Source organism: Apiospora kogelbergensis (assembly GCF_038363985.1).
Source record: "Apiospora kogelbergensis strain CBS 113332 chromosome Unknown utg000005l_segment0_segment0, whole genome shotgun sequence".
Lineage (NCBI taxonomy): Eukaryota > Fungi > Ascomycota > Sordariomycetes > Amphisphaeriales > Apiosporaceae > Apiospora > Apiospora kogelbergensis.
The window spans coordinates 154344-172084 of record NW_027117422.1 but is presented as its reverse complement, the minus strand read 5'-3'; the positions used below and the strand labels follow the sequence as shown (position 1 = coordinate 172084).

The window sequence follows — 17741 nt, the reverse complement described above, 5'->3', positions numbered from 1 at the left end:
CAATGCTGTATATTATCTATCTATTGACAAAACAAACTTCATATTCCTAGTAACTCGGCCACTCGTGCTTACAGGGAGTTGCTCGTGAGATGAGACATCGTTTCTGTAATCCAAACATTGGCATTGATTCCCAACCAAAACACCGCCTCCCACATCGTCCATTTGCGTGCTTTCCGTCTCTTTTCCTCATCTTTCCATTGTGCACATAGCCTGATGAACCCTTCTGGGTCGTCAGTAATCACCCCATCTACTTTGTTTTCCACACTCAATGCCATCCACTCCGGGGCAGTATCAGTCCACGAGAAGACCTTTCTCCCCAGGCTCGTGGCTTCGTCGCGAAAATTCGCGCCTCGCCTCGTGCTGAACGAGTAGTTCAGTAGACTCATATGCAATCCAGGGATGGGAAGCATTGCAGAAGCATAGACTGGTGAGGGTGTGGTCAAAGCCAGGGGAAAGCCCGGGAGATACTGAGTACAAGCAGCTAGCCATGGTGCCTAGCCAACCAGGTCAGATAATGTGGGTGGTTTACGGGCCCCTACTCGACTCACATCCCAGATAGCGAGTATGACCCGTTGCTCCCATGGCCTTGATGGCGAAGGGACATGTGCAAACGCCGCGGAAAGTCTTTTAAGCAGCTCGTCGGCGGCATCATCTCGCTGTAGGTAGACAGAACGCAACACAGCTTTCAGCAAACATCATTGTGGCATGATCTTGAGACATATAACCCACCTTTATATCAAGCAGCAACCAAACATGCCCAAGTTCTGGTTGGGTTACGTATTCCAGCAACTCAACAAGGCGGCACATATGTTGTTGTGGCTCGCTTAACGTACGAAGCATGGATAGTTCACTCCAGTCGCAGTCGGCGACCTTGCGAGGGTCACCGAAACAGCGACGGAGCGTAGCATCCTTGGGTTTGCGTCACACGTTAGATGGTTTCCTGTAGTAGTCTGGTCGGGAAAAGGGGGTGGGTGGTCTAGACAAACATGGGACAAGACTACCACCCCATCTTTGGACAAATGCAAGTCCGTCTCGATGGCGTGGGCCCCGACGTCGATAGCACTACGGAAGGCCGCCATGGAGTTTTCGGGATGCGCGCCTCTGAGGCCCCGGTGGCCAATGACCTGGGGGAACTGGCCTTTCTCGAGAAAAGCCATAGTGATTGATGTCAGCCAGTCATTTTTACTGAAGTCACACACGAGTATGCTGGCAACCTACTGCTCAAAACTGAAACAGAGATCCAGGTCAATAACGGCCATCCTTGTCGAGGGATTGAAGGATCATACACGCAACAGTGACACCACCTGCCCATCAGCCGTCTCACGTAAGATACTAGGTCTAACACCCACCGGCTCTTCCCTTCCGATATTCTGTCAGCGGCTTCTAAAATTGGCAATCCCCAATCCCTGGTCCACACACACTCCCCATCCGCATCCCCTGTTGGTATGACTTGATCTACCTCCACCCCCACCTCCCGCCAGACCCTGCCGGAGCCAAGAGATCATAGGTGTTTCCACAACCTAATCTTTTTCCTCGTTGCTCATTGTTCTTAGAAGTTTCCAATAATCTGCTTGTACTAGCTCAACCCACCGGTAATACAGTAAGATGTCTTCCGCTACACGACGTCTTTCCCAATCCCAGTCTGGAGATGCAGTGTCACGAGAAGATTTCGAATTGTTGCAGCGTTTTTTGCGAGTGGCACGCCTGTTGCAAGACCAAAGCGTCCACATTGGTGCGTGTAACCACATCCACAATAGCAAAGCCACGGCTACATATTGACACTATCACTCAGACCCCGCCTTATCCCAACAGAACCACCGCCATCCAGGGTTGGAGCAAAGCGTACCCGTCACGAACAGCAGAACCCGCACCCCCTCTAGTATTGATCCATCTGCTTCCACGGGGGCTGATCAAAGCCATGACGTCGATTTTGATGGTGGCTACGACGAAGATGATGAAGACGATGACATGGTAGGGGGCGAAGAGGAGGATTCTTACGAGGAGACGAGAAGGCCGCCATCAGTGAACACGCGATCCAGCGCTCAACGCCAGCGTCAACAGCAGCAGCAGCAACCGAGGCAACACGAACAACCGACCCGAGAAGAAGAACGGCGACGGAGACCAGACCAACAAAAGCAGGACCAATGCCTTCACCGCGAAGGGGGCGAGAGACGTCCACTGCCGCCGCCACAGCCGCAGCAGCCAGGACGCCAGCCACGCCAGCCGCCGCCTCCGAACCGCTGGCCGCGCCCCCACGCCGCCGTGGAGAAGCGCTACCGATCGGTGCTCAACAGCAAGATCCAGCAGCTGTCGGCCTCGATGCCCGCCTCCAACACGTTCGATCCCTCGGCGGGGGCACAGCAGCACCACTCTCCCACGCCGCCTCTTCTTCGTCTTCGTCTTCGCCGCCGCCACCGCCGCCGCCGGGAACATCGTCGGCCTCCCAAGCGCCGCCGCCGGGGCCGCCGGGCAAACCTGAGACGAAACCGGTCGTCTTGGATCGGGCCGTCCACTACATCAACCACCTCGTGGCGACGTACGAGCAGTACGAGTCGCAGCAGGATCTGCTGCGGCGGAAGCTGCAGCTGTGGCTCGACGATGCGGCGGCGTTGGAAAGGGTGAGCCCGGTGCAATTGTGATGGGGAGCGGAGACCAAGCCCATGCAGCTGGCAAGTGTATCGAGGTCCTGGGTCACGAATCACATAAATGAGTAGGCGTGGCCAGAGCACACACTCTTTTTCTGAGCTCATATGATATGTGTTGCTTTATATTTCTATGTAGTCCTCATACGATATAGTGAAAGAAAGCTATGCTGCTGCCGATTTGGAAATTCAGTATCTTAAAGACAATATCAATAGATATTTGACGTCTTGTATATGATTGGCCCGTTGAAACCTAATCAAGGTCATTCGTGAAAGAATTGAAGCGGTGACTGCCATAATCTGAGAAGTGATGGGTTTCTTATATAGGATCCTTCAATCCTTCCATCTCAGGAGACAGGCGGAGAGGGGTACCATCTCCGTGCTGCTACCTGCAAGTCCCGCCCGGTGGAGATTTGAACTTCCACATGAGCTTCTCAATGCCACCAGCAAAGGTAAGCTTGCTACGAGTTGCATACGAATCAACCACCATCAAAGAACAAGATACTCAAGATGTTACAAGCGATATTGGTGGGCGTCGCATGCGTCGTCGTCGCCGCCTACGGCGTGGACAGATTCTTCGCCTTCCGCGACGACCCGCGTGAGCCTCGCAGGATATCACCCAAGATCCCCATCATAGGCCATGTCTTGGGCTTTATGTATTATGGTTTCGACTACATAGACATTCTAAGGTAAGACAGCCGGGGAAAGGGCCAAGGAATGGGGGCACACTGACATCCGTGCTTGGCAGCCAACAGACCGACGACGAAGTCTGGAGTATCGGGGTTCTGGGGTTCAAGATCTACATTACCCATGTGGTCCGACTCACCAACATCATCCAGAAGACGCGATCGCTTTCCACCAAGCCGTTCTGGGCAATCGAAAACAGGATCCACACCGGTGCCAGCGAAGAGGCCCACGCCTTGTTCCCCGATGCCTTGGGGCCCTGGCTGACCCGGAGCAAGCTGGCCCTGGCCCCGGGGCCCGCCATTGATGTCATCAGCTTGCGCATGGCCGAGGAGTCGAACCGCGAGGTCTCGGCTCTGCTGCGCCAGGGAGAGACCGGCTTGCTAGGATGGGCGAAGCACGTCGCCGTCCAGGTCACGAGCATCGCCATGTTTGGCACACAGCACCCCTTCCGAGACCCGGAGTTGGTCGACGCTATGTGGTGAGTGGATTGCGTAATTGATAATCGTGAAGGAGATTGTCGTCGGGCTAACCGATGGAAATCACTCATCACAGGACCTGGGATGAATACCGTCCGTACCACCAAGTCGGCGCCGATGTTCTCGGTACCGGCCTCAGGGCGCGTGCGAAAGTCGGCAAAGCGTTTCAGGAGTACTTCCGCAACATGCCCGACGACGTGTCGCTCATAATCCGGGAGCGGCAGGAAACGCTCCGCGAGGCCGGGCTCGCCGAGCCCGACATCGCCAAGATGCAGGCCTTCTTCAGCGACACGTACCACAACATCCTGCCGCAGCTCTTCTGGACCCTGTACGAAGCCTTCTCGCGGCCGGCGCTCTTGGCAGCGATCCGCCAGGAGATCCTCTCGAACGCCGTGGTGCGACACGACGGCGCGGAAGCCAACGACAACAAGGCAAACGCGCCGAGGGTCTTGGACTTGGCGGCGCTCAAGATGTCCTGCCCCCTGCTCCTCGCCACGTTCCAGGAGACGCAGCGCCACCGCCACGCGCGCTCCGCGTCGCGCTTCGTCACCGAGGACACCCTGCTCGACGGCCGCTTCCTCCTCAAGAAGGGCCACTATCTGCAGATGCCCGTGCAGTCGGTGCACATGGACGCGTCGCTGTGGGGCCCCAACGCCGCCGCGTTCGACCCGTACCGCTTCCTGCCGCCCCCGGCGGCGGCGAAGTCGTCGGTCGACGAGAAGGCGGCAGCAGCAGCGGGGACGACCGAGGGCGGCGGCGGCTACACCAACAGCAGCGGCAAGATCCGGCCCAACAGCTTCCTCCCGTGGGGCACGGCGCCGTACACGTGCCCGGGGCGCCAGTTCGCGTCGACCGAGGTGCTGGTCGTCGCGGCGCTGCTGGTCCTGCAGGCCGATCTGACGCCGGTCGCGGCGAAGGGGGCGCTGTGGCCAACGCCGAGGGGCGCTGGGAGCGCGACCCGGAGACGCGCACGTTCGAGAAGGCCACCGTACCGCGGCCGAAGCGGGAGGTGCGGGTCCGCGTCACGGCGCGAGAGGGCGCGGGACGGTGGCGGGTCGCGCTGGGGCAGGGTGGTGCGCGAATCCCACTGGCGTCGGGTTGAGTTGGCGACGGACGGAAGAGCCTAGCGAGGGATGTGGCACTAGCATACTCAAGACGCATAGGGATGATGATTTATATTGTGAATCTTTACATAATATGCATAACGTGTCTGTTTCAGAAAGAAACTTGTCCAGCCCGATTTTAGCAGAGAGGCGATGTAAATATCACTGCGTAAAAACACCATTGTAGATCAGTATGTATGCTACCGGTCAAGCATTTTATAGCTTTCATGTGTCACTGAAGATGGTATTGGTTTTCTCTCTTCTTCGTATATGCTGAGAATAACAGACGGATTCTAAGAAATCTGCACTTGAATCATATCATGACTTTTCTATCGCATTCTTCACGGAAACATCCGTTCACTATGGTTGTTCTGCCTTTCTCAGCCAGACGTCAGCACAATCCGAGCCTTGCTCTTTCCTATTTCAACCTTCCAGTTCCCCACGCCATCCTGCCGGGGATTCATGCGCAAAGGGGCGTCCAGCTTGGGATGGGCCAAGGACGAGATCTCCACCTTCTTCAGCGGCGGCTCGTGGTCCCAACCGCTGCCATCGGCCGGCGCCAGATCGACCCGGAGCGCCAGCAACGCCATGATGATCATGATCTCCGTGGCGGCAAACTGCCGGGCCGGACACAGCCAAGGGGCCGCGCCCCAAGGGAGGAAGCTGCTGGGGAGGATCTTCTGGGTCCTTGCGGGTCGCTTCTCGATCTCGGGGACAAACCGGTACGGGTCAAAGTGGTTGACGTGGGCGCCCCAGATCGAGGGATCCCAATGCACCGGCTTGGCGGGCATGTGCAGGTGATAGCCCTTCTTCAGCCGGTAGCGGTCGATGGTGACGTCCTCGAGGACCATGCGGAATGCGACTTGGGCGTGCCTGATCCGCTGTGTCTCCTGCATCGCCGACAGGAGCAGGGAACAGGTGGTCTGGAGCGCGGCGATGTTTAGATGGAAGTCCTCACCCACCTGGGTCAAGGCCTTGTTTCGTATCTCTTCGCGAATCGCCTCCAGAAGCGCTGGCCTGGAGTAGATCTCGTAGATGGTCCAGTACAAAGTTGGGATGGTGTTGAAGTAGGCGTTGCTCAGCGTGGCCTGTAGCTTATACGCGTCCTCTTCGCCGATGCCACCTTCGAGCACAACTCTCTGGCGTTCTCGGAGCATTTGTGACGCATCTTCGGGGACATTTTGCAAATATTTTTTCATGGCCTCCATCACTTTCGCCCGTGCGGCATAGCCTTTTCCAGTGGGATCAAATCCAAAGATGTGCCCAGACCTATGTTCGTCCCAGGTCCTACTATCGTGTCAGTTGCGACAAAGTCCAGCTTCCTAAGTCTGAGGACGTACCACATGGCGTCTGCGATTTCCTTGTCCTTGAACGGATGTTCGCGTCCAAACAGACCGACACCCATGGCCTGCATGATGACGTTTTTAGACCATTCCCAGAGCTTCATTTCCTTTCGATTGCCACTCAAGAGGGTGTCGACTTCCACCACGGACTCCTGTCCCATGCGCAAGTTCTGTTCGTCCATGTGCGGTCCAGGGGCCATGGCATCTTTGGTGCGGTCACTGAAATGATCGGCCAGATGGCCATCGAAAGTGGCGTACGCCTCCTCACTGATCGTTCCATGGATCCTGCCCGCACTCCGCAGAAATGGCCTCACGGACACGACCTTCGACTTGGCCAACTGATTTGTGATTCTCGGGGAATGGGTGATGTAGAATTTGAAGTTCAGAACACCAATGGTGTAAAACTCTACATTGGGGTTCTGCTTGCTATATTCGCCACCCCGGTTTCAAAAACTGCTCATTTCGAATGTAGGAGACAACTTACCTGAGGATATCGTAATACGCAAACCCATGCTGAAAGAAACCTATGACATGGCCGAGGATCGGAATGGGGATGGTTGGCTTTACTCGCGGTGGCTCTCGCGGGTCGTCAAACCAGGCGAAAACAAACTCGATACCATAGGCCAGTAACACAACCGCCGCAACGCCGACAATGACTTCTCGAATCATATTTTGCTCTGGTATCTAGGCTTGGCGTATTGCACGTATCTTGGGTTTCAAGCTCGCATTGCCGGATAGATGATGTGAATATTCCCTGAGTGCCCACACACTATAGTCGTATATGCTGTTGAGGTATTATGTCAGCATCTTGGCAAGGGGTGGCGCCATCTCATGCATATAATCAAACAATGTAATTGAAGGATTGAAGGATCTGTAGCAAAACTCGACTTCCAAAAGGCCCCAAAGCACTATTCAAGTATCAACTTGTTGATGGATAGATCTGGTGATATCAGACGAGGCATGCTACAGTTCTCATGATTGAGATTTGGTGATTGATCGCATAAGCTGAAAGAGACGAAAACGACAAGATGTCATCGAACAAGAATTCCCCCGTCATCCTGACCCACCAGCCACGGGTTGGGACACTGCAGGGGATATGGCGGTTCATGTGTGCCATAGCCTACCGCTACCTCTGCGAGATCCTATTTTTCCAGTTCAAGATCCGCGACCGCAAGTTCTGGGCGGCCCAGCAGCCGGACCGCATCAAAGCGTACCCGTCGCGGCCGATGCTGCGCCACCACGTCTTCATCCCCGCCGGCCACCAAGAAGGGCAGAAGCACCCCCTCTTCGTTTTGATCCATGGCGTCGCCTTCATCGTCGGCACGCCGCACATGGACCACGCGCAGGCCCGCTTCCTGGCCGACCGGCACAATTACGTCGTCGTCGCCGTGAGCTACCGGCGCGCGCCCGAGCACCGCTTCCCGACGGCGATCCACGACGTCGCGGCCGCCGTCGCGGACGCGCTCGGCGACGGCTCGCTGCCCGTGGACGCGGCGCGCGTCGTCGTGGGCGGCTTCTCGGCGGGCGCGGGCATCGCGCTGGCGGTGGCGCAGCTGCCCGCCCTGCAGGGCCGCATCGCGGCGCTCGTCGCCTTCCAGCCCCTGGCCGACCGCGCCGGCGAGGCCAAGGGCGCCTACCCGGCCGCCATGCCGTGGGGCGGGCCCGACGACATGAAGCCGACGCAGACGCTGGCCGAGTGGGGCTTCCCCGCGCCCGGCCAGGACCTGCGCGACCGCCTGCTGAGCCCCTACTACGCGACCCGCGCGCACATCCCGCAGCCGCTGTGCCTCGTCACCGGCGGCGCCGACATGCTGTGCCGCGAGGGCTACCTGACGGCGTGCAAGCTCGCGGGCCGGCCGGCGGACGAGGGCCGGATGGCCGAGCCTTGGGAGGAGGGGGGGGTCAAGTACTGGTGCGCCAAGGACATGCCCCACGGGTGGACGCACTTCTGGGTGCGGATTAAGGTGGAGGAATGGAGGAAAAGGCAACTACAGTCGCAAGACGAGACGTGGGAGGAGGTTACTACTTGGTTGGACAAAGTGTTGTACAAATAAACCCCTGATAGATTACCTACGCTTCTACCTGCCCCGGAACCCCTGCAATCGTCGTTTTCAACGAGAAAGGACCTCGACAAAAATTCATAGCCCTGATTTCATTATATCATTATATCGATCCGTAGATGGTAGCAATGAACTTGCATACGTATATATGTCTATAATCATCAACACCGCCCTTCATCGTCTCTTACTCTATTCATTCTATGATGTTGCCAACCATACAGGCTGGCCAGAATAGGGGGTCCGTACACTTTCACAGGGGCTCGAGCTTCGTGAGAGGTCAAATCAGCTGCGACTTCGCGTTCAAATGTACCGAAGGGACGCGGCTACTTTGTCGCAGCCAAGTGGAATGCTCGCATATGCTCGCAGTGGGTGTTTGGGCATCGTATAATGGTCCGGGAAGGAGACAACCAAAAGAAAGCCATTCCGGTCGCCCACTTTAGCACGCACGGCAGTGACGCAAGTAGAAGGGTGTGATATTGTGTCAGTCAAGACTTCGCACTCGGGCTTCCTTCTCGCAGAGAAAAACCAACTCTGGCCGCGGTGTCCTGTCGTGTCATCATCCACAAAACCCAATGGCGCGGTTTCCCACTGGGAGGGTCAGATCAAGCGCCGCATCATCGGCTTCTCTTGCGACTTCCTCGCCAACATACCCTCCGCACGTCATCCCCTCTGGGCCTGTTCCCCGAAACATGAACAATCCAACGCGTTTTCGAGTAACTACCAATGCAGCCTTTGAAGGAAGTCTCGAGTATTTAATCTCCCCGGCCCTCAGATCTCTTCCTGTCTTCTTCTTTTCTTCTTCATAAACAATCCCAACGAACAACCAAGGAAGATGAACAGGCTCCGGCCTTACTTCCATGGTCGGTAGTCTCATCGAAAGGTGGGAGATTGACGGATACGTTCAAGGATGCCACACCGTGGTTTTCCGAGGACAATTCCAACATTCTTTTTTCTCATGGGGCCGAGTCTTTGAGCTTGCTCTTCGGCTTGGGCATCCCCGGTGTCTCTGGTATTACACTGCCTCCAGACGACGCCGAACCCTTTCTTTTCACTGCGTTCTTCGGTTCGCTCAGGGCGTGAAGAAGAGATCTTTGGGGGCCATCTGCGTTCAGGGGGAAGAAGTAACATCGAGCCCAGTGCAGCCCCTTGGACGTCACCGTCTTCGGTGAAGAGATCGCCATTCGCACAAGATGGGTGGAAGATTAAAATATGGCGGTATGTGGTTTTGTGCAACCGGTGGCTCGGAGTTCGAGATGACTCGTCACTGCCTGTAGTTTTTGTAGGGGATTCCCAGTCATTTGCCATACCAGACAAATGAATCGGCTTGGTATCACCGTCATTGCCGACGCCTGTTGGGGGAGATGATGTGGGATGGGGTGAGGCAGAAGTACAGAAGCAATTCGAAACGCAGTCGTGGGCCTGGGCTTTTGTACTTTGCGTTTTCAGCGGGCCTCGCTGTGGCTTGGGGCGTCGTTTGGGCGAGGGCAAAGTTTGTCAGAAGGGTTCCCCCGCTGAAGAGCCTCTAGGTTTACCGCTGTGGGTTCTGTACTTCCAGGTACTGAACAAACCATCAGAACGCCATCAATCGTAATTCGCCTAGTGTAGCTTACCTGCGATTGTGGTCGCAAGGACAAGTCAGATTTGAACACTGCCTCTCGCACAACTCACTAGACTCATGATGATAACACTAACAAGATCCGGACGCCGATAGTACGGCTGGTTCTAAACAACTTGATGTTTGGGACTGTACAAGTCTAACAGAATCAGGTATCTTACCTACAGATTCACCTTGATGCGTAAGACATTGTGAGCATCGGGTAATACGCTATTGTCATGGTAAGTTTCCTTCAGTTGCCCCTTACACATATTCACAGAGGGGACGTAAGCTGTTTATTGATATCGGCAGTAGCTACGGCTCTATGAATGTGATATTGCTGGCGCAACAGTTGACAGCTAGAAACACTTGCCCACAAGGGAGCGGGTGTAACCATGTCGCAGCATCATGACCTCGCACAATACTTCTCGAGCCCAATGGACTCCAGAATGCCAGCCGCAAGTGGGTTCGGACGAAATGTCAAGCGTAACATGTTTCATGTCAACTTTTGGCGTCGCAAATTCTCATTAAGGTCGGTCTTTCTTACAGCGACATTACTTACAGCTGACTCCCAGTATCCGTACCTCATTGCTGCTCGTCAAGGCTTTCGCGTAAGTCAAACGCAGTCAATGGCTGCGCAGCTCACATCTATTGCCGAGGTTCATGACTGACGCGTGCAACAGACCACAAAAGACAAGAACGGCAATCACTCGACCAATAGTAACATACGTGTACTTCGAGTCACGAATCAAGCAATGTGTGACTATTGGATGGAACCGATTCCGAACTGGCGTATTCGCAGCTGCCAGATTCCCTACCGCCCACTGGGAAGAAGGCTTTCGAGTGGGCTCGGCTGTGCTGTCTTTCCCGTTTCAGAATAGTTACGTTTCCCTTTCGGCCGATAATTGCTGGCATCTGATCTCTTCTTTATCTGGGCAGTGCGCTACGATGGCCTCGAAAACTGGGGCCAACAGGCAGTGCCATATCCGCCACGGGTCGATATCCTTCTGCACATTGTGACTCTCCGCTCCCGAGCAGCCGAGTACGCATTGTGGATCTACCCATACTGGAATATGGTGGTATCATATCACATCTAGTGCTACAGGATATCGATATTGGGGAGTAGGCACGGCCCCTTATCCGAATTTCCCCACACTTGGTGGTAATCCACGGATCGGATCACCAACAGGGTTTACGTCGCCTGCCTCTGAGGGAGTGTTCCGAATGGCTCGTGAGCGCCGTTTCGAATACAATTTGGGGCCAAAACCAACGGTCCTGCGATCAGACCCAGGGGTCGTTGTCAGATACCACATTCGTAAAGTTACGCGTATGTAATTTGTTTCTTTTGTTCTATCGGGAGTTTAACCCGGATTCCATCACAACGTTAAACCTCGGCCCTGCTTCCCACGCACGGGGAATGCAGAGCACAGAGGTTTCGGTGGCCAAGGGTCGTCTCATACGCCCCTGTCAAGTTGTGAAGTCGCCTCGCAGCATTGCGGCGAGCTATTAAAAACATGATGCACCCTTCCGTCGCGGGGACTCCAAAATTCTGGTCCCTTTTGATTGGTTTGGCATTAATTTCCCATCTCACCGTCGAGCCTTAATTGGAAACAAACAAAGAAGATCATCGTCAACATGCTGCTCGACCACAACCGGTGGACCTACATGGCCGTCGTGGGCATGAAGTACTCCGTCACCTACGTCGGTCTGGGCTGCCTGGTCTACTTCTTCCTCGTCGCCTTCGCCTTCGGGCGCGCGGGCATCGCGCACCCGGTCTCCATCGCCATCGAAGCCTACGGGGCCGTCGAGATCCTGTGGTATTTCGTCTGGTTCCTGCCCTTCAAGGCGCGCCTGCAGCGGCCGGGCATGCCCATGACGCCCATGACGCGGGCGCAGCGGCGGAAGCTCGTCGCCGACATCCTCCGCAACGTGCCCGACGTGCGCCTCTTCATACGCAAGTGGTTCTGCATGGCGCACCTCGACCAGATCCACCGCGACAACGTCAAGGACTGGCTGGCCTGGGCCCTCTTCGCCGCCGAGGGCCGCGACCTCGCCCCCGACGAGTGGGCCGAGCTCGACGAGTACGTCGACGAGGCCGCTGAGCGCGCGGGCATCGACCTGCCCCCGGCCGCGCCGAGGCCATGCCCATGCGCCTCAACCTCGACCCCGTCGTCATGTACCACCGCCCCCTGCTCTGGTACCTCTTCATGAGCTTCACCGAGGTCGCCAGCTGGGCCTACTTGGCGATCAAGGGCTTCACATTCTATCGGCAGCCGCGCCGGACCTTCTTCTCCGTCTTCCCCTTCCGGCCGATGACGCTGCTCGCCCCCCGCGCGTCGGCGTCCGAAGACATCAGCTACTTCTGCCGCCCCCACCGCTCCAAGACGCACCGGCCCGTGCTCTTCATCCACGGCATCGGGATCGGCGTGCCGACGTACGCGACGTGGCTGCCGTCGATCCCCGCCGACATCGGCGTCGTGGCCGTCGAGATCCTGCCGGCCTCGAACCGCATCTGCCCGGAAGCCGTGCCGCCCGCCGCGTTCGCGCGCGCCGTGGCGCAGATCGTCCAACAGCAGGGCATGGACGACTTCGTGCTGGTGGGCCACTCGTACGGCACCTTCATGGCGCGGCCGCTGCTGGAGCACCCCGAGGTGGGGCCGCGCATCAACTCGCTGGTGCTGTGCGACCCCGTCGCCGTGCTGCTGCACCTGCCCGACGTGGCGTACAACATCACGCGGCGCCGCGGGCGCGTCACGCCCGAGATCGAGATCGACTTCGGCGCCGGCCGCGACCCCATGATCGCCTACACCGTGTGCCGCCGCTTCCACTGGCCCGAGCACATCCTGTTCCGCGAGGACCTGGCGGGCCGGCGCACGACGGCCGTGGTCGCGGGGCGCGACTGCGTGCTCAACGGGCCCGCCGTCGCGAGCTACATGCACTACGGGCGCGCGGACCAGACGTCGCGCAACGACCTGGCGGCGCTCGAGCACACGTGGACGGGCTGGACGGGCCGCGGCGACATCGAGCTGCTGTACCTGCCGGACCGCGACCACGGGCAGTCGCTGCTCCTGCCGCAGCTGGCGCGCCGCATCTCCGAGGCCATCGCGACGTACGCCGACAAGCGCCGGGACCCCGGGGCCGCGCCCTCGCTGGAGCCCAAGAGCGAGCGCGGCCGCCGCCACCTGGACGGGGTGCGGCGGCCGCCGACGCCGCCCGAGCAGCACCGCGGGCGCGACGAGACGGTCGGGATCCCGCTGGAGGACGTCGCGCACCACTCCCTGAAGGTAAGGACACTGGAGGCGATCAAGACGAAGAGCACAAGCAGCAGCACCGGCCACTCGGCCATCTCGATGGAAGAGGAAGGAGAAAGCGGCCGGACCACCATGGTCGGATCGTCGTCGCCCGACGAGTGGCGAAATACCCATTTCATTGAGTCGTACGCTTCTAGCAGATACAGTGTCCCCGATCCGCTACCGCACCGAATGCCAAAACGGCTCATGTGATAAAACAGAAAACAAAAGAACGAGGGGATCCTGATAGCTAACAACACTTTCCTCGTCCATTCTTAGTAAACTACCGGACGAAAGATAAACGGCCCTTCTTTAGATCCCGAGTTAAAGCTTTTCTTTCTCCTATTTGCCTCCAGCATTGGGACTACTGGCATTGGAATTTTGGTGCGGAGTTTTGATCATAAGAAAGGAGAGGGGGAGATATCAATCCAAAAGAGTATATACGGACAATTTCCAAAGTTTTATTTACTAACTATCCAAATAAATACCCATCATGATCAGTCCTCTGCCCTCAGCGCAATGTCCACGACGGCCCGATTGGGCCCCGGCCAGCGGTTCCTCCGGAAGATCCACAGCGAGCCGGCGAGGACGAGCACCGCGGCCAGCATGGGCCCGCTGTAGTTCATGGTGGAGGCGTCGACGGGGGTGGTCTGGGGGAACGGCAGCCAGACGATGACGTAGACGGTGTAGACGAGGGCGGCGACGTTGACGGGCAGGCCCCAGCGGCCGAGGTTCCAGGGCCCCCGCTCGATCCCCGCGCCCCGGCAGCGCGCGTGGAGCACGACGGCGAACACGACGGCGTAGCTCAGGTACATGGCCATGCTCGACAGCGACGTGATGGCGCCGAGGGCCACGTAGGTGGCGCTGCCGAGGTTGAGCAGCGTCAGCAGCGCCACGAGCAGGCTGGTGACCCAGACGGCGCGGAAGGGGATGCGGTAGCGGCCGTCGACGTGGCCCAGCCAGCGCGGCAGGGCGCCGTCGCGGGCCCAGGCCCACGTGAGGCGCGACACGGACGTCATGTTGCCCATGGACGCGGCCACGTTGAAGAAGTACAGGAACCCGCCCAGCGCCGTCGTCATGGTCTGCGACCGCGTCACGTGCAGCAGCACCGCGATGACGGGGCTCGCCGCGTCCAGGATCACTTCGACGGGCGGCATGCAGAAGATGGTCACCACCAGCGTCACGAAGCCCATGGCGATGCCCGCCGTGATGGACCAGAACAGCGACTGCGGCACGATCTTCTTGGCGTTCTTGGTCTCCTCGCCCATGTGGATCACGGCTTCGAAACCTACGTCGATTCGGCGGTGGATCAGCACACTCTCAACTTGCTTACTGTGTGTGGTGGCGGTGGATTAACTCCATGACGGGGGTTGGGAAAAGTGAACTTACCGATGAAGAGCCAAACGTTGGACAGCGAGCCTATCTGGCTGGACGCATAGTAGTTGGACCAACCGGACGAGACGTTGGTCTGCGTCAAGATCTCGCCGCCGTTCTTCGGGGCCATGACGAGGAAGATGACCATGAAGACGACGAAGAGCAGGATGTTGAGCACGCCGCTGAAGAGGTCGATCCAGGGCACGGCGCGGAAGGCGTACAGGTTGATCAGGGTGATGAGGGCCAGGGTGGCGAGGCTGATGACGGTGGTGCGCCAGCCCTCGACGACGTACGAGTCCGGGTAGTTGAGCTCGACGATGCCCTCGAGCACCGCGGTGCCGAAGTTGACGCTGCTCGCGAACGTCGCCACGTAGCCCGTCCACGTCACCCAGCCCTGGATCCACGTCAGGAACCGCCGGCTGCCGGGCGGCGCGAAGTGGTACGTCCAGTAGTACTGCGCGCCCGCGATGGGCTGGATCGACGCCAGCTCGCTGAACGACGCCACCTGGCACCCGGCGCCGACGGCGATGACGATGTAGCTGAAGAAGTAGGCCGACGGGCCGCCGTTGTACATGGCGTAGTACATGTTGCTGGAGCGATGACGCGACGAGTCGTTAGTCCCTGTCCCCGGAGAGAAAGTGGCTTGCTGCTGCGGCTGCGGCTGCTGACTTACGTGGGTACGGCGCTCCAGGTGCTCATGTACATGAGCGACAGGGCGAAGAGCTGCCATTTGTTGAACAGCCTCTGCGTGCGCGTCTGCAGGATGGCGAGGTTCTCCTCGGACGGGCTGGCCGATTGCGTGGGCGAGGCCAGCATCTCGGCCTCGTTGGCGCCGACGCCGCCGGTCTTCTTGACTTCTTGGTCCATGTTGAGGGGCGCAATCAATTCGTTCGACGCGAGGTTATGTCGAAGTCGCCCTGGCCAGAGGGGTTTGATGGGGGTGTCGAGTGGTCGTCTTTGGCAAACATTGGTCGCGCCTGGCTCGCAGCAGCAGCGCACGCCGCGGCCATGATGAGAGCTTTATAGCACCCGACATGGAATTGCTGGAACCCGCAGCGAGTTCCGCCTGAAGCCACTAGACGTCGGAGCCTGTGCAGATTCTAGATTTGCTCTGTGGGTAACGCAGAAGCTCCCGAATGTCTTGGAACCCATGCGGGGTTCGTATATGAGTGCTGGGATCAGAGCTATGCCAGCAGCCGGCTGCCGGGGATGTCTCGATGGGGTCTAGATAGGGTTGCGATCGCCCCCAAAGGGTCCCGTACTTGCAGGTGTTGTCGCATTTGCTTTTTCGCTAGAAGGCAAAAAGAGGAATCCAGATTACTGTGCAGCCAGCAGCATAGCTTGGTGTTTCCATCAGCACGTCCACGCAGTTTCACTTGATTGGGGAACAAAAGGGCCGGCACGATGCAGTGAACCCCCTGTGGTGATGCGATGCACCAATGAAGGCATGGCATCCAAACCACCGAAGTCGCATTAGACATTAGCGACCAGGCTACCGACGCCATAAAGACAGCACCCTTTATGAAGTACCGATCGTCTACAGTCATCACTGCCGGCATTGATAACGCCACTGGGCCGGAAGAGCATCATGACCGTCGTTCAAAATCGCTCCCTCCATTACCCATTATCCAGTCTCTTTCACTTACGATCACTCCAGACTAGAGCAAGCGGCAACACGGGCATCGCTTCCGAGCGTTGGACCAGCAGTGGAGACTTGGATCAGTAGCGGCATTGGCAGCGGACGGTAAGGGGCAGATGCGGCTAGAACTTGGGTCCTCGACTCTGACAGGGAAAATTCGACAACCAGTCGGCGGCTGGACACGCACATAGCCACTTGTACAGTAGAGTGGCAACGGCAGAATTGAGCGAGCGAAAAGCATCTTGCATCTTGTTTCAACGGCGCATCTGCATTGCAAGTCTTCCACTGTTTGACTGTCGAGAGACTCTCCGCCAGAGACAAACTTCATGCAGCATGGCAGTCTTCGTGATACAGTAAGCAATTTGCCCCTCTGCTCTCGTCCGTCCCGCAGCAGAACCCGCAGAGCCGCGGAGCTGAAAACAGGGCCCATTTCCCATGTTACAGATGGTCGGCGACGTTGAGTGCTAGTTCGCTTGGCAAAGAATGAAGAGAATCGTCGCCGACCCCGAAAACAGCAAAAAGCTGAACCGGACCCGATTTGAACGGATGACCTTCTGGACTGGAATCAGACGCGCTACCGCTGCGCCACCGGTCCTGGTGCTTGTCGCACTGTGTTATAGTCTCAAGCCTTTAACGGGCATTATATTACACGCGATTATGCTGCTTGCTCTCTCTATACGCACATCTTGCCATGGCCGATCGTCACCCGCAAACCCCCAGCGATCACAGTCACAATTCCAGTTGCTCGTTAAGTCTAGTCCGTCCTATCTCGTTTCGATTCCCGCCTTTCGCATTTCATCCCCGCTTTTTGCTGCTACGACTATTGCTACTAGACCCGTTCACCACCCGATCAATCACCAACCCCCCCATCGCGCTCTCCATCGCGCGCCGCTTGATCTTCTTGTCCTCGTCGCCCGTCCCGCGCCGATCGCTTTTCTGCCGCCGCACGCGGACCGCCGGCTCCGCCGCGTACGAGGGCTGCCGCGGCATGTGGGGCCGGCCGCCGCCGCGCGACGGCGTGCTGGTCTCCGCTGTAGTGGACGTAGCAGCCGTCGTCCTTGGGCGGCGACGGCCGGGGCAGCTCGTAGTAGTACCGCTCCTCGCGGATGCGGGGCGGTCGCCGTCGCTGCTGTCGCTGCTGCTGACGGGGCGGCGGTGGGTCGTGGTGGTGTAGGGGTAGTAGTGCTCTTTGCCGTCGTGGGCGCGGGTGCTTTCCGTGGCCGCCGAGGACGAGGACCGGTGCCGCGGGGGCTTTCGTCGCTGTAGCGGGCGGAGCGCCGCCGGCCGTACTCCATTCTTTTCGGTTTTGTGGGTTTTTTTGGTTATCTTGCTTTCGGCGTGGCGTGAGGAGTAAATATCTCACTATAAATCACGGGGAATGTATTATACAAGGGATTTCGGTATAATTCAAGTTCGGAGTGGGAGAGATACGAAGTTTGGTTGCGATATTAGCATGGTTGTTGTTACACCCCATGTGAGCGAGTGCACCGGGGATTTATAGGTTTACAGCGAGGTCAGATGCTCGATTTGGTC

At 57.8% G+C, this 17741-nt stretch overlaps 8 protein-coding genes across 8 annotated transcripts; 5 read left to right on the top strand and 3 right to left on the bottom strand.

Moving 5' to 3' along the window:
• Positions 1-68: 68 nt before the first annotated feature.
• PG998_006640 (glycerophosphoryl diester phosphodiesterase) lies at positions 69-1157 on the bottom strand (the record flags this gene model as incomplete). Its single annotated transcript, XM_066873456.1, has 4 exons — positions 69-494; positions 549-656; positions 730-909; positions 987-1157. The coding sequence occupies 4 exons, from the start codon at positions 1155-1157 to the stop codon at positions 69-71; spliced, it is 885 nt and encodes a 294-aa protein (XP_066729401.1).
• Positions 1158-2144: 987 nt separating this feature from the next.
• PG998_006639 (uncharacterized protein) lies at positions 2145-2639 on the top strand (the record flags this gene model as incomplete). The annotated part of the gene is made up of 1 exon (XM_066873455.1): positions 2145-2639. The coding sequence occupies one exon, from the start codon at positions 2145-2147 to the stop codon at positions 2637-2639; it is 495 nt and encodes a 164-aa protein (XP_066729400.1).
• Positions 2640-3152: 513 nt separating this feature from the next.
• On the top strand, positions 3153-4932 carry PG998_006638 (uncharacterized protein; the record flags this gene model as incomplete). The annotated part of the gene is made up of 3 exons (XM_066873454.1): positions 3153-3331; positions 3391-3807; positions 3882-4932. 3 exons carry the CDS (start codon positions 3153-3155, stop codon positions 4930-4932), a joined length of 1647 nt encoding a protein of 548 aa, XP_066729399.1.
• A 356-nt stretch (positions 4933-5288) lies between these two features.
• Positions 5289-6920, bottom strand: PG998_006637 (uncharacterized protein; the record flags this gene model as incomplete). The annotated part of the gene is made up of 3 exons (XM_066873453.1): positions 5289-6195; positions 6249-6677; positions 6736-6920. 3 exons carry the CDS (start codon positions 6918-6920, stop codon positions 5289-5291), a joined length of 1521 nt encoding a protein of 506 aa, XP_066729398.1.
• A 359-nt stretch (positions 6921-7279) lies between these two features.
• PG998_006636 (alpha/beta-hydrolase) lies at positions 7280-8305 on the top strand (the record flags this gene model as incomplete). Its single annotated transcript, XM_066873452.1, has 1 exon — positions 7280-8305. One exon carries the CDS (start codon positions 7280-7282, stop codon positions 8303-8305), a length of 1026 nt encoding a protein of 341 aa, XP_066729397.1.
• Positions 8306-11540: 3235 nt separating this feature from the next.
• Positions 11541-13408, top strand: PG998_006635 (uncharacterized protein; the record flags this gene model as incomplete). Its single annotated transcript, XM_066873451.1, has 2 exons — positions 11541-11990; positions 12044-13408. The coding sequence occupies 2 exons, from the start codon at positions 11541-11543 to the stop codon at positions 13406-13408; spliced, it is 1815 nt and encodes a 604-aa protein (XP_066729396.1).
• A 284-nt stretch (positions 13409-13692) lies between these two features.
• PG998_006634 (uncharacterized protein) lies at positions 13693-15436 on the bottom strand (the record flags this gene model as incomplete). The annotated part of the gene is made up of 3 exons (XM_066873450.1): positions 13693-14483; positions 14585-15159; positions 15243-15436. 3 exons carry the CDS (start codon positions 15434-15436, stop codon positions 13693-13695), a joined length of 1560 nt encoding a protein of 519 aa, XP_066729395.1.
• A 1255-nt stretch (positions 15437-16691) lies between these two features.
• On the top strand, positions 16692-17474 carry PG998_006633 (uncharacterized protein; the record flags this gene model as incomplete). The annotated part of the gene is made up of 1 exon (XM_066873449.1): positions 16692-17474. The coding sequence occupies one exon, from the start codon at positions 16692-16694 to the stop codon at positions 17472-17474; it is 783 nt and encodes a 260-aa protein (XP_066729394.1).
• Between the last annotated feature and the right edge of the window lie 267 nt (positions 17475-17741).